This window comes from Python bivittatus, unplaced genomic scaffold, assembly GCF_059951505.1.
Source record: "Python bivittatus isolate LINGU-HERP-01145 unplaced genomic scaffold, Pbiv_v1 ctg000980_np1212, whole genome shotgun sequence".
Lineage (NCBI taxonomy): Eukaryota > Metazoa > Chordata > Lepidosauria > Squamata > Pythonidae > Python > Python bivittatus.
This window is the reverse complement of record NW_028277125.1, coordinates 40,138,200-40,154,145: the sequence shown is the minus strand read 5'-3', so window position 1 is coordinate 40,154,145 and position 15,946 is coordinate 40,138,200. Positions and strand designations below refer to the sequence as shown.

The 15,946-nt window shown below is 36.5% G+C and overlaps 1 protein-coding gene across 1 annotated transcript in view; it reads right to left on the bottom strand.

Annotated features, from left to right (window-relative positions):
• The window catches only part of PCCB (propionyl-CoA carboxylase subunit beta), a 28,305-nt gene extending 13,891 nt beyond the window's left edge, over positions 1-14,414 (bottom strand). Inside the window, exons 1-9 of the mRNA XM_007420625.3 lie at positions 14,178-14,414; positions 10,692-10,811; positions 10,242-10,310; positions 9,491-9,547; positions 8,054-8,167; positions 6,424-6,534; positions 4,239-4,347; positions 2,604-2,724; positions 1,945-2,026 (exon numbers count right to left, since the gene is read on the bottom strand). Of these exons, the coding sequence (XP_007420687.1) occupies positions 1,945-2,026; positions 2,604-2,724; positions 4,239-4,347; positions 6,424-6,534; positions 8,054-8,167; positions 9,491-9,547; positions 10,242-10,310; positions 10,692-10,811; positions 14,178-14,360 (966 nt within the window). The 5' untranslated portion in view covers positions 14,361-14,414. The remainder of the gene's footprint in view (positions 1-1,944; positions 2,027-2,603; positions 2,725-4,238; positions 4,348-6,423; positions 6,535-8,053; positions 8,168-9,490; positions 9,548-10,241; positions 10,311-10,691; positions 10,812-14,177) is intronic.
• Positions 14,415-15,946: the final 1,532 nt, after the last annotated feature.

The following is a 15,946-nucleotide window of genomic DNA, read 5'->3' as shown; positions in this document are numbered from 1 at the left end:
CAACTCTTAGCAACCACATAATTTTTTTTCCAGAAGGATTTGTCCCAACTTGGTCTTTTAGACAGTGCACCCATTGTCACCATGACTGAGTCCATTCACCTTACTGCTGGTGATCCTTTTTAACTTTCCTTTCCACGTTCCCCAGCATTATAGACTTCTCAAGAGAGCTAAGTCTTCACATAATGTGTCCAAAATGCAATAATTTGAGTTTTCACTTGCAACCTTGAGTGAAAACGCTGGATTGATTTGTTCTAGGATCCCTTTGTTTGCTTTCTTAACCATTCCATGTTATACTCAGGAGTCTACAACACCAAATTTCATGAATTTTTGAGAGGGTATTCAAGGAACAAAAATGAACTTTAACAAATTTGAATAGGAAGCATAGGAGGAAAAAATGGGGGAATTGCAGAGATGTTAAATTTCACGGAGATCTTTATGCTTCCATTTTTTACACTGGGTAGTGCTTTAAGCACATAAGTAGAATATTCAGGTGGAAATATGTCATCTATAGCCCATATTTCTTGGAGAAATAAAATAACAACAGTGCTAATATACTCCAAAAAGGACATAACTAAACTCTTCACTTTCCAGCCAGCAATACTCCAAGAAAGAATGGACATTGAATCATTATCTTGGAAGATTCAGGTAGTATATAGAACCTCAACTAATAATCTGGTTAAACTTATGGGGTCTCCAACTACAGCAGGTAATGCTGTATCAGGAATTTGCTTTGCAGCGACAGAGACCTGGGAGAGGCATAAGCTCACAAACGGAACTGCCTCAATTATTGTAGCTTTTAATGCCGTTTGAAATTGGGAAGTAGCCCAGTGTATTTCTATAGGAACATCAAATTTGAAGGATAAGGCACAATATGGCTGGGCTCAACAAGATTTGAGGCTGAGCTTCCGCAACATGGATTACTGGAATCTAAAAGGCTCTGTTCAGCATCATCACAAAGGAAAAAAGTTTCAATCTCTTAATCCTGATGCATTCCAGCCAACTCCTCACCTCCTGAGGAAAAATGACACAATTTCAGGTGACACAAGCTCAATAAGTGGCTCAACTATGGCAACAACTTCTAGTAAAGTTCTCATAAGACTAAGGATTATGCAGCCCAGAAGTAACAGAACTGAACAAAGGGGTTACCTTTCCATCATGAAAAACCCTAATAATTTCAAAGATTGTAAGTTATGATTTCATTTTAAGCAACATATGAGGTATAGTAGACTGATTGAAAGTCAATATGATCCACTTACTACCAGGCAAGCTTGGGAGCCATTTTATGCTGTAATGCTGGAGCATTAACGGATGACTCTTAGTCTAAGTGTTCTGAGAGAGGAAAGAAAAGTTCTCCCATCCCTTACTCAATTCCCTGCCTCAAGCATGCTCCCTTCAGTCACATTTACATTCAAATGTTTTAATTTTTAAAAAAAGTTGAAGAAAGATCAACAAGCAGACCTGGATGCCACACCTCAAAAGGGGTATGTTCATTTAATATGTATCGTTTAAATGCCATGGAAATTACTAAACCTTCACATGCGCATTACCAATAGCCTTTGTTATACATTATACATGCAGTAAAATGAATGACACTTAATTTAGACACTAAACTTAGATTTATTCATTTATAACTACATCATGCATTTAAAACTGAGACTGGCCGAGCAATTGCAGAGATTAGATAATATTCTGTTAACAGCAAATTAAAGCTTAAGAAGTGCTTATTCTAATTTCTCCAGTGACATTAATTATGTGTACCAAGCAAGGGATTTCTAACTAGGAATATTTTAGCAACCTACAGATATGCAAGACAAAAATTTACTTCATATATTTACATCACATAGCAATTGTCAAGTATAATTCATACTACCACATCATTTGAAAAGGCAAAAAAAACCCACCCCTTTTCCACAGTACTGTTACATCATGATGCACAAATCTTACCGCATGTACAATATCCACCATGTCATAAGCTTTAGTTGATTCCATTGGGACAATTGTATCCAATTCAGATACCAAACGGTTGCTTTAAAGAAATGGAATGAAAAGCAAGACATTTACCGTATATCATTAATATGAGAAAAAGTACTCCTGTAATTCATAAGCATAACCAAGGACAATTTCAGTAAATCTCATCATATTGATTCAGACTATTGAGAGGATGAAGTAAATATTCACCTAATACTCCACATAACTGAATGTGGAGTATTAAATTAGTATGTCTTTATCCTACCAATATTATTGGGAAGCTGGCTGTTTATATTTCCAGCCATTATCTAACAACTAATAGCTCACCAACAAAATCAACTAAAAAGTCAACTAGTTATGAACAAAAGCTTAGAATTAAAGAAAAAAAGGAAGTAGTTAGGCACATCATATGAGCAACAATGTGATAAATTCCATTGTTCTATTGCTGTAAAAATAAGAATTTGGGCTTTCTACGTTTTAGCTTTATGGCCAGCATCCCTCTGCAACAGTACCTACAATATCTGTAAATCACCCATCCCACCACTCAAGAATAATGGAGCTGCCTAAGAATGTCACTCTCAAAATGGATAAAGGAACAAATCTCTGAGTCTCTGAATATTTTTATACTTACTTACCTAGGGTCATGGCATTCTCTGACAGGAGCTGGCTCCTTGTTGCTAAGTGGTAGGAAATTAAAAAACTCCCTAAGGTTGAGCAAAGCATCTATGTCATTTTCAAAAGCACAATGTGCAACCCCTGTAAGAAAGAAAAGGAAAAGCAAATTCAAATTGCAAAAGATTAATTACTATATTATTTTAAAGACGCTTGCACTGATCAAAGAGCAACATGAACAACCAAAAATAATTAAAGTCTAGAAAATGAAACATGACTTCTCCTAACAAATTTTGAAAGCAAATGACTTTAAATGTTCTTTCAACTGCTCCAATAATTTTAGAAAGTACCTTCTAGAATTCCAACCAACATGACCTTTGCCAGGATCTAGAGGGCACTAGTTGGATGTTGTAGCATTAACTACATTACAAATGGATGTTATTATTGTCTAGTAAAAGGATACCTTCAGGAATACAGTAAACATCGCAAATGGATTCTCCAACCTAGAGAAACAACTTCTTTGTATGCTTTGAATTCTTCAATTTTAATTACTCTCTGTTCATAAGGAACAAAACTGAAAGTGATAGTTTCCATTTGCTTTAACAATATTTATCATTACTGAATAACAGGAATCCTCTCCCTCCCAGAAAATTTGGGAATATTTTTGAACTAGTAAAAGAGAGTAATTCAAGGGTATGAGATAAATAGTTTAAGAATTATGAATGTAGCTGAGGTAGAGAGAAAAAGTGGCCTTCCCTTCCATATAAGGCTGCAACTCATGAATACATAATGAAAGCAAAGTTCACACAGTGGCCCAATTCAAAAAGAATAAGCAAGCATTCTGTAGAATCTTAGTTTAATCTTAGTTTATTCTAAATAAATTGGATGTTTGTTTCTATTTTTGGTACCCTTAAAATGCCATAAGACTGAACATTTAACATGTCATATGAAATAAGGATTCTAGCTGGTCACTCTAAAACAAGTCACAGATGTATAAAGCAAGACAAGCCTGGATTGTATTTCTAGCTGTATTCTAATTCTAATTCTAGAATAGGTTTTTAGGTAGGTTTTTAGTTTCTGGTTAATTCAGCAAGGAGCAAAGCATAATCAGCAGTTTGCTTTATTTATTGTTCTGTGCTCATCATTGTGTTCAAACACTGTCACATTTAGTAAGAGCAGCCTGCTTAAGATTTCACAAATTTAAATTCACAGAGGATCTCTCTCTCTGTCAGTATATAGTCAGAATAGCTAAATATAGCTGAAGAGAATGACCACATTTTGATCCATTGTCTCTCCAAGTTCAAGAAGACGAGACAATGGGAGTAAGATGCTGCCTTTATAGCATCAGTAACAATGAACCTGTTACTTACTGATGTTTTGCTTTTGGAATCAGTATTGGTGATTTAGGTGGGCCTGTTGATCTAACTGAATTCTTCTGATATACTTTTCCTTAATCTTTCATACACATACACACAAACTCATATACATGTAAAAGTGAGCAATTCCAATAGCTCAATCTTAGAGTTATTCTCACATCTTCTAGCAACAGTCTTATTTAATTTTATATGCCTGGATAACAATTATTAAACAATGTTCACTAATTCTATAATGTTATAAAATTATAAAGGGTGAAATTAAATAAATTAGCCATTTCTGACCTGATACTGCAGTATGTGTCTTTGCACCCCCAAGTTGTTCCTGAGTTACATCTTCATTGGTAACTGATTTGACTACATCAGGACCAGTTATAAATAGATAGGATGTATCCTAGAAAAACAAATGGAAAAGAATGAGATGCAAAATCTAACATTCCAAGTATCTACAAAAAACTGAATGGAAAACTTAATGTTTATTCAAATAATAAATTCATTTTCATTATCTATAATTTAACAAATATTTCTCAAAATATTTGAAACATATGAAAAAATATAAAACAAACTTTAGTTGAGATATGTTACTTCTAAATGCTTCCTGTCTGAACATCCTTCCTATAATTTCTAAATAATGCCTCTTTATAACTCCAAGCAAATGCATCAATAGCCCTAAAATAAAGACTGCAGTAAGAATACAGTATGTGAAGCTGAATACTTGACAGTTACAGTTCAAAGTGTCATATTTTGTTTATGCTGGGGATTTTAAAAGCACAAGTGGAGAACTGACAGCCTTTGAACTAAATTAGGCCCATCCAGGATGGACCTCTCATCCAGCCTACAGCCCCTTCTTTTTCTGCTCTGCTGCTCAAGGAAATGGCCCAGGGAACACTGGTACCCTTTCTATGCCATACAGGTGGGTAATCTGTGCCCCCCTCTGTACTGTTGAATTTTGTTTCCCTTCATTTTAGGCAACAAATACATAGTAGTTTGATATAAGTGAGCATAAGCTTAATATAGTTAAGTCAAGAAGAAAGAATAATATTCCTGTAACAAGAATCCTGGCTCCAGCTACTTATAGAACATGGAGCACTGGACATAATCATTATGCCCACTGCAGCCTTCAGTCTGTCAAAAATCATTAAGTGTGGCTCCCAATCACCAAAAGATTATCTCTCACTGCTTACAGTGAAAAGGGAAACCACTTCATTAATGTGCAGCACAGAGGAAGAGAAAGAGAGTGCTCAGTTTCTTCCCAAGCAACTCTATGAAATTTCTGGACTTAACTCTTCCTGCCCTTTGCACTAACATCCCTACAAGGAACAAGAATTAAATAAGGAAAAAATAGTTGGAGCCAGGATTCCTGTTACAAGAATATTATCCTTTTTCATTTATTTAACTACATTAAGCTTGTGTTCACTCACATCACAGCTACTACGTATTTCTTGCCTAAAAATGAAGGGAAACAAAATTCAGTTCCATAGCTCTTATAACTTATAATCTTTAGATATGATTAATTCAACAGAAGTTTTTTTGTGTGCGTTTACGGGACATAGCAGAGGGTGTTCAATACAGCTTGGCTGTCAACTTCCATATGTTGGACATGCAGTACGTTGCTGGGATCAGTGATACACATGTTGTAGACTTCTTCTAAGGGTCTCCCAGTTTGGTTTCATAGTACTGTAATATGTTTATTAAAATGATGTTGGAAAGAGAAATAGGATTTAAAGATGTCAATGGGATATTGAACTATATAGCAAAAATATGGAATTTATCAATCCATGAAGCAGTCTAGCTTTATCATGCATGACGTACTGCCAGAAAGAATCTGCTATATCTGACCTAAAATCCTGGAGCAATAATTTGTGCTCTCAACTTACGAATTAGCTTGTTATCCACATTATGGAAAGCACTCCTGATATTATTCTATGTATTCAAGATTTAATCTGCTGTTAAGAAAACTGAGATATTTTCTTATATAGTTATTCTATTATATACAGTATCTATCATTTTTTTTCCTTTTTGCTTATATTTATTATACTTTTTAAAATCATTTTTCTGTGTCTTTTTTGTTTTGGTTTTTCTCTTCTGCATATTAAAGCAATACAAATTTAAAGAAAAAAGATTTCTGGCTTCAACAGAAGGCTTCTTTTAAACTTGGGTTCTGTGTGGAGGCCAAAATATGGGAGAGCAAGCAGTAATGCAATTTGGAAATTGTGGACTTCAATGTATTTTCCTTGACTTTAAACGTAACAAGCCAAGCTTGTTTCCTTTGAAAATTCTATTCATTCATATTCAGCATGATTTGCCTAGAAGCACCCATATTCTGATTCTTTACCTAAGCACAACCTGAACAGCAGACTCCTGATCATATTCATTAAGAATCAAGTTTGAATATGTTTGCTGAGACTCACTGCTTCCATGGAATATTGTTTTGGAACACAACTAATGGCAATTAATACCACATCCTTACCTTTACCATGAACGTGAAATCTGTTAAAGCAGGAGAGTAGACAGCGCCTCCTGCACAAGGACCCATGATAAGTGAAATCTGTGGTACTACTCCAGAACATAAAACATTTCGCTGTAAAAGAAAAAAATTATCTCTTTCATTTTATACTTGCCAAACATCTTTCTTAAATCCATATTGCAGAAAATCATACATTATTAGATTTTAACATTTTTACAATAAACTAGAAAGAACAACCATAAAGGAAGACTATCTAACTCTACAGAAAGAAAAATAAATCAGATCTAATCTTTTTGATTCAATCACTAAGCAAGATCATAAACTCTCATCCTTCTTCTTAAGAATCCACAACTAAGAGCCAGTTCATCTAGCAGCCTCTCAACAAGCTTCTGCGTGTCCTGACACCCCTGTGCAGAACACCTGCCACATCTAACAGCTGCTATAGACAGAAGCAAATGAAAAGCTGCATAGTTTTTCTGCCCTTTTGCCTCAGGACTGTTTTCCCAGCAAGGAGAAGAATGCTGTCACTGTCACTGTCACTGTCACTGTCACTTCATTCATTCATTCATTTTTTTTTGACCTGGCTTATATGTGAATGATGATGGCTGCAGCTGTTTCCTTCTTGCAGGGCACTTAATTATAAAGACAAGAATAGAAATAAAATGAAACAGTAAAAATGCATTAAGTATCAATATTCACCAAATATTGACCAAAGAACTAAAATCAGAAATAATGATAATTTTAAATGTTTATAATATATCAGACAGAGTACAACAAAGAGGAAGTTAGAAACTAAATATTTACCCATATTTTTTTAGTAGTTTTTCTTCTTTCTACTTTTTTTGTATTCTTAAATAACAAAATAGTGAAGACTTTGGCACTCAGCTCAGAGATTCAAAAGATCCTTTTTCTTATTGTAAAAATAATTTAATATATTCTGAATTGTTATGATTAATTTTCCATCAACAATATACTGAGCACTAACTGTTAACTTCAGTAACTTTTTTGTCCACTTGATACTGTATTTCTACATCAATTATTTTTTCTGTTTTTTTTTTCTTTTAAAAATGACAAATAAATGAATTTTAAAATATTCCTAAATATAAATAAAATACTGATGGGGGGGAGGGAATTTTTAAAAGTATTAGCAAAAGCAACAGAGGGGGACAATAGCACCAAGAATACCTTATAACTTTCTCTCTTTCTCAAAACTTATTTCAGGAGACATCTTTTGTCACTTCTAACAATGTTACCTCAAAACTCCATAACATAAAGATAGGCAACTTGATGCCTGCAGATGTTTTGAACCACTGTAAGTGCCAATTGCTATGGGCAATTATTATTATTAAATTATTATGGGAGAAGCAGTACAAAACATTTGGAGGACATTAAGCTGCTTACCTCTCCCTAACAGCATATCACAAAGGGACAGGAGCTATACATTTTGTCCTTGGATCATGACATCAGTACCTCCTCTTTGCATAAAACCTGAAAGCAGCAGAAAACAGTGAATCAGTCATGCCTCTTTTAAGTTCCTTTTTTCTGAATATTTAAAGTGGTTATTAAACTATAAGGTAAAACTTCATATCACTATTTGTTGGGTCAACGGATATTTAATTGACAGGTTGCTCACTAAAAAAATGTCAGCATAACCAGCCAAAGATTCTACGCCTTCTTGAATACGGGCCCCTCCTGAATCATTCAGTCCAATAACAGGAGCACCAACCATAACAGCCTGATCCATAACCTGGGAAAACAGAAACACATGAGTTTGTATAATATCACCACAGATAATGTAGATAAGTCATCCACATGGCTTACCTAAGTAGACAGCCAATCTTCCTGTAAAATAACCTTTAGTTTATAATCAGAATACGCCTAAACTGAGTCTCTCCTTCCAACTAACTACTGGTTTGTCCATCTTCCATTAGCACCTGACAACATCAGTATTATTATTATTTTTATATCCCACCTCTAGGAATGCAAGACAATACACACAGAAACCTATCTCATGTTATCCTCACAACAACAATCCTGTAAGATAGGCTGGGCTGAGAGATAGTGACTTGCCTTGCCCAAAGTCACTCAGTGAACTTCATGGTTGAACATGGACTTGTCCAACTTCTAAACTACTAAACTGTGCTACTGCATCTATGTTGCCAAGAAAACTATGTGGATATATTCAAGCTTGATTCAAAAGAGATTCATAATTATTTAAATATTCAGTTAGCTTTAACATTTAATTCACAGATTTCTAAATATCTGAATATTTGTTAAGAATTTGAGGTTCTATAATGTAAGCATTCAAGACAGTCATAATTAATATGTATTAAATAATATTAGTAATGAAACATGTATGATTCATTATTACAGCAATACTTTTATACCATTCTTCAATCTTACTCTCAAGGGAGTTTATAAGAAAGAATAATTTTGACATCATAATTTGATCCAGCTACATCCATGCTCAGCAGTTTTCCACCCTACTTATCTTAAGCAATGAGGCAGACAGCATCCCCCCTTCCCCCAAAACTACAAAAGATTGTGTTTTTCCACTGTTTTTAACAAATTTCAGCATTTATTTTACCAGAGGTGGGACAGAAGTAACTCTTGAGGGTCTGGTAGCTGATTGCCCCATGTAAAACCTAACTGCTAAATTTGGAGGAACCGCAAAGAAGGGGTTACATCAGCCCAATTAATTCAATATCAATATTTTCACATTGCGTTTTAACGTTATGTTTTGCTAAGCTATTAATAAATACTACATAATCTAGTAACATAAAAGGTCACAGGATCACAACCATATCTACATTAAAATTATATTTGCAAGCCTTTTACGAAACAAAATGGTCTTTGACCCGTGCCCTCGTCCCCCCCAAAATAAAAAAGCTGCTAAGCAAATATCCCACAAGTGGAGTACCCACAATTTTAACAGGTGAATTACTGTAATCTGGGAAGGATTACCAGAAATATTTATATAAATATATTAGAATGCCTATATATTTAAACTATATGACAACTCACTTAGATTTTTTAGTTGACAGGCTACCTGCACTGCCTATAAGTTTACCTTGCAGATCTTTTGAGCATGTGCTCCAGATAAACTTCCTCCAAACACAGTAAAGTCCTAAAAATTTAAGATCAAATAGAAATGTTTTAAAATACAAATATCAAAATAGCTTGTCATGTAAATACACACACATACACACACACACACACACACACTAGATTTAGTATTTTGTTTTTTATATGTCCCTTAGCATTAATTTCAATATTAAGTAAAATAACTTAATTACTCTTCATTATTCTTATTTTTGAAGAAATATTAAAATACAATGGAAAATATAGCAGCAGGTCTTGTCCTTAAGGCTATGAGTATGAACCATTCCTATAAGAGCATTCCTGCCCATGCCACCATCAAAAGATTGAGACACAGTCAAAAGAGCTGAGTTTCTGCATTTCATTACATACAACAAGCAAACTTGCATCACAACTCAATTACTTCCAGAACAAAACAATGTCAGTGCACACTTCCTATATCCAGTTCTTCCATTTTGCCCAGTTGCAAATTACTTGAACACAAGCAAGAGGTTAGACAGAAGAGACATGCTAATTCCATCTACACAGAGCTAGATCACAACCTATGTATGAAATTATCATATTATACATGTTATATTATTCCTTCTTAATAGCATTCTGCATAAGATATGGGAGCAAAAGCAGTACTTTTGATGCCTGAAAGAAAAGAAATTAGTCAAACTGGAGAAATTATGAAAACAATATTTCAAAATATTCATAATTCATAAGGCAAACACCAATACCTGACTGAAGACGTAAGTCAGTCTCCCATTAATTCTACCCTGGCCAGTTACCACACTGTCCCCAGGATACTGCAAAACAAAACAATTAAGGTATAATTAATAAACTGACATGACTTACATAATGCAAGTGGTTATAACCAAAATAAGCAACTACAAAGAGTACGTACTGCATCTATATCTAACCTTGATCCTTTAACAGTTCTATAATTACCATGCACCCAGCAGATTATGAAGTGAATAAAACACATTGTTTATGGGCTGGGGAAAACATCTAAACATCTTTCATTAATTCTGTGAAATATCTAGAGAATTATTTCAAATGCATAGAGTGGAGATAGCTCCATTTGTAGTAGCAAAGAGATGAGAATCAGGGCACTATATCAGTCAATGTTTCCCACTCACAAAGAGTCCAGGAATCTAATTAAAACAAAAAACAAAAAAGTCCAATACTTTGTTTTTGTCAGCCTCCATCCCAAAATCGGCACACCTGTGTTCCACAAACATGTCATATTCTACAAAACTGTCAGGGTCCAATAACAGTAGAATACGCTCTCTGGCTGTCAACTTTCCCTGAAAAACAATCAAACAAACAAAACATTAAACAGCCTTGTCCTTAACATAATAGCATATTTATATAAATTTATACAAATAAATAAATAAAGCTAAAAGTAGTAAGAAATATACACTCAATAACAATCCCCAATTTAAGGTCTTATTCATACCCATAAATTCGTTCTCTGAAGAACACGACAGCTAGACCTTTTTTCACATGATACAATAGACTGGTTAAGTAGAAAAAGCCAGCCACCAAAGAAATCTTATTAATTTTACAATATGACTAACATTTTACAACAGAATTCGTATCAAATGACAGATCACTTTTGAGCAGAGGTAGAGCATGATAAAGTCATCCTTAGAAAGAGGGATAAGCCCTTAATTTTTTCATTACTATTGTATATCACATAATGCATATGCATTTTTATCGTGGCAGGCTAAATCAAAGAAACAGAGAGAGACAATGTTTGCAAAATATATTAATCTGATCTTGTGCTCATCCATACATCACATACTAGACACTTGGCAAACCACTGGCTGCCTTCCATTTTGATTGATATCCCAGTCAGCCAACTCATACTGCTTCTTTAAATATGCTGGAAGAAAAGTAAATAAAAGGTGCAGTCAAAGTTGAAATGAATGCAGGAACTATACCTTCACATCCCCCTAAAGTCCTCTTGCATGCTCCATGTCACAGCAGATGGCACCACCTAGCCAACCTTGACTGATCTTGAAAAATCTAAACAGAGTTGGATCTGAATGACAATCCATCAAGAAATCCCAGAGGTGTAGACCTGATTTAAGAAGTTAAAAAAGCACCAAATGGCAATACAAACCCAGTTTATTGCCAAGAAACAACACAGATATGTCCGTGTAGTCTCTTAAAGTTAAATGTAATTCAAAGGAGAGTTGACTTAATGTTTCTGAACAATTAAAAAAGAAAAGACCCAGGGCAATAGAGGTGTTGTACCAGGAGTAGGGATCACTGGCAGCATCTTAGGGTCCTTTGCAGCATCTCACAGTCACTTCCTTTTTTTGTTTTCCTTTTTTATTTTACAATTTCAAAAGAACGTTTTTTTAATCAATATTGGCTTGATCAAGACTGGAAACCCTGTGGACAGAGTGCTAATTTGCACAACCAAGTTGCCCCACTCATTATTTCTCAAAGGCAGAAATGCATGGTGTCATTCTTTAATCTTCCCCAGCCCACCAAAAAGGTAACTTCCATCTGACTTTTCCTGCTACATATCAAAAGTAGTGTTTTCCAGTTTGTACCACCTCAAGCACTGCTGTCCAGTTCATAAGCTGTATTTTATTTCACTGTAGGCAAGCAACTCCAACTGACTATTGTGTGCTATGGCAGGAATGACTCTTCCCCTCCAATCACTGGTCAGTGCCCTTCACTGCCATTTTTTCATAGGCTGTCTGTGCCCTTCTGAAGGGACCTTGACTAGTGATCTGATTTTTTTCCTTCATTTAATAGGTGGACGGGGTAAACAGTGAGCCTTTCAAGTGTTTTCCACTCACTTCTCCCTCTCACTTTTGCTCCATTCAGCTACTCACTTGAGTTTTGTTATTTTCATTCCCACTGACTAATTATGAGTTTGGGTAGAAAAAGAGTCAAAGACTGACAGAGAGTGAAAGGCCAGATTTATTTATTTATTACGTGTTCACTGATGGAACAATGAAACCAAGTTTTCTTCTTTTAACCAGGTGAAGCTGACAAAAATTCTGGTAGTTTCCTTTCTAGCGAAAGTGACAAGAAAAATAGTAAAATTATGTTTATTTTCACCTTGTTTTATCTTGTTTTTACCTTGTTTTATCTTTTACCTCGTTTTTTCAGAGGATGCACCAGACAGAAAGATGTCAATCACAAGGGCAAGTAAGAAGGCCTCATGCAAAACATCTATCAATGAGCACCACATCTCCTCAAAGAACCTCCCACAGAAAGAAAAGCAATTGGTTTGCTCTTTCAGCACAGGTGAGAAAGGTAAAGAAGCAGGAAATCCACTGATTTGGGGCCATAAGTAAGGATAGCCCAGACAGAACACTACAGAATCATTGTGATCAAAGCAGAGGAGAGTTACAATTTGGAAAGGCATTTTTTTTTAGCCAGCTTCATTTTCAGTGAGTTTACACAAAGGAGTCACACAAGACAGTGTGGAAAATCCCAGACCTTCTGTCCTTTTTGCATCCCTCACAAAAGAGAGAGGGTGGAAGATACAGGCATGTTAAATAAGCTAACCTTGGGTACTAAGAGTGGTAAAAACACTTTGCCTTAACCAGATATGTCTGATTGAGGTTAAAAAGAGAGCAGGGCCCCAGGAGTTAAAGAAACAGGAAGGCCCAAAAGACATAGCTGTTTATGTATGTAGGGGAAAATCATGGTTTAGCATCTATACTTTCATCCATTCTATCTCAAGGAATGACCAGCCAGACACATCTGATCACAATAGCTAGTCCAGTGTCTGTGGCCAGCACCTGCCAGTTGGAAATACATATGTTTTTCAACAAGATTTTCTTTAGCTAAAATGGCTAAATAATCTTATGTGTCTTATATGAAAAACTGTTAAAAGGCAATGATGTTAGTAGCCATTACAATATTTTGTTGCAGAGATATCCATTCTTTGATTATGTATTTATTTAAAAATACATTTCATTTTTACTGTATTTCCAACATTATGTATCTCCAGTTCCAAAGTAAACTGGGAGCATAATTATATAATGCAGGACTGTCCTGAAGGTTTTGCAAGACATAGGCTTTCCAGTCATGCTTAATGACACTCGTTTTATCTGTTGTCTGTTTGTGTTGCACTAATTCTGAGAAATGAAAGGTGAAGTCTGAAGGATAAATGAAGCTCTATTCAATCAGATTACAAACCTCACAACAACTATTTGATTTGGAAGTCGGAATCTGACAGCAATAATTCAATGTCGTTTTGTAAATACAGTGTGAGAAAGGTCACTTTAAGGTGGCCTCTTTGGACCTCTTCCTGACCTTGCACAGTAACTCTACAAATTGCCAACTGTAGCGAAGCGGCAGACAAGCTGATTTGCTTCCTCGCATCCGTGGTTTTAATTAAATAGGGAAAACAAGAGTGACGACCTGACACCGCGGTGGTGAAATCCGCGGCTGTGGCGGGCAAAGATGTCGGACTCTTTTCTACCTCGGTTGGATGGCAGGAGGAATGGCGGCGGGATGGGGAGGGAACTATAGGTCATGACTTTTCAATGGTCCCCGAGTGGTATCCTCTTAGCCCCGGCCAAGGCCAAAGGTTTCCTCGAAATCACTGAAACGGCACACCAGGGAGCAGCCAGCTGCCACCGGCCACGCAAGGGCTTCCCTCGCCTGCAACGACAGGAAAGGAGGCGCTCGCTCACCCGCTTGTGCTGTGCATCTATGCGGGCCTGACCGCCTCCGAGCAACGCAGCGCGACGCTTCTCTTCGATACGCTCGGGCACCGTAACGGCTCGGCTCCGGGGGCTGCTGTTGCTAAACGAGCGGCAACCTCTCAGCGGAACTCTCGAGAGAAGTAAGGAAGTAGTCGCCCGCAAAGCAGCCATGACTGAATAGACAGGGAAGACGCATGCGCTGACAAGCCCTCTCTCTCCTCCAGGCGACGGCCAACCTCCTTAATCCCGCCCTGCTCCCGTAAGGTGCCGCCGACAATTTGTTTGCTTCGCGCTCATTGGGCTGCTGCTTCCGTCTGATTTTGGAGATTAGCCATGGAAGATGACGGATTAACCTTTGGCTTCCCGTTTATCCTCTCAGAAGATCCTAGGTTTCAAACAAATGAGGCTTATTCTCGGCCGGCCCTTCCCATTCTGTCCTCTTCCAGACGTGTCGGGTTTCCCTCCCTCTGTACTGTACTGAGGCAAGCTAGGCTACCGCGGGGTTTGTGCTGTGTAGCGAGCGTTGCCGCCGTCTCTGTGACCGTGATTGGCAATTAACAATTGACAGTGCAACCGTAACTGTCAATTCGGAAGAACCGTTTGTCTGCAGAAAGGACGTTCCGGTTCATTTTGAACCCACGTTATGTGTGTTGGGAGAAACTGACTTGGGGTACATCAACTCTCTAAAAGTTACTGATACATCCGTATTGCTAGAATATAGCAGATGACGGTGCTGCAGTTACTACTCCAGAGTTGCTATCTAGTCTTGTTATTCTAGTGAGTTTGGATGTTGTGGGCTAGAGGACAGGACTGGCAGTCAAGTAATACAACTTAAAAGAAGAAAGAAGAAATAATAAGGCTGTTCATGTTTACCTGAAACAGACTGTGTTTTCACTCATACTAAGATACGGCTTATTGAACAGACCACAGCTGCTGGGTTTGCACAGCATATTAAGTCAAAATATCACAGCTGTAGGCATCTGCAGCAAGCTACAATGACAGGAAAATGTCAACACGTGTGATGATGTCACAGTGCATACCTTGCCCATGTGTACTTGAGTTCTGACATCTGAATGCAGGTAGTTAAATTGCAGGGTTTGTGTTGTGATGTTATGAAGCACATTACATCACTGTGCTCCCACCCTACCCTGCACTCATGGCTTTGGACCAAAGTCTCTGAAGGAAAGCTTCTTGCTGTATTTTCCAACTCATAAGTCAAGGTCATCTTCAGAGAACATGCAGTCAGTGGCCATCCGGGGCAGGCCTTTTCATGGGTGTTACCACCCCAACATTGGAATCCCCTTCCCAACAAGTCTGGAACCATCCTTGCTGTCTTATCAATGCTAGACCTTGAATTATTGTTCTTCAAGGCCACCTAATAATGTGCTAATTGTTGCTGTGATTTTTTTACTTTTATTACTATTTTTACATTTTGTTATTATGTTACTGTTTATCATTGTTTATTTAATTAAAATGTCTTACTGTATGGTTGTATTATTTTAGTTCATTATTTTTATTATTTGTAATGTTTAATAGAAAACCATTCTGATATTTATTTGAATGAAAAGTAGTATAGAAATGTTTAAATAAATAATTTAAAAAACAATGTTTGATTTTACAGTGTCCAAATCACTGGTTTGCATTGTACTGAGAGGTTGAAATCCTATATATGTGGGAGAGTAAACCCACTGAATTCAATGGTATTTTTGAATAGCTTATGTGGATTATGCTGTTAATAACAAATAATTGATGAATAA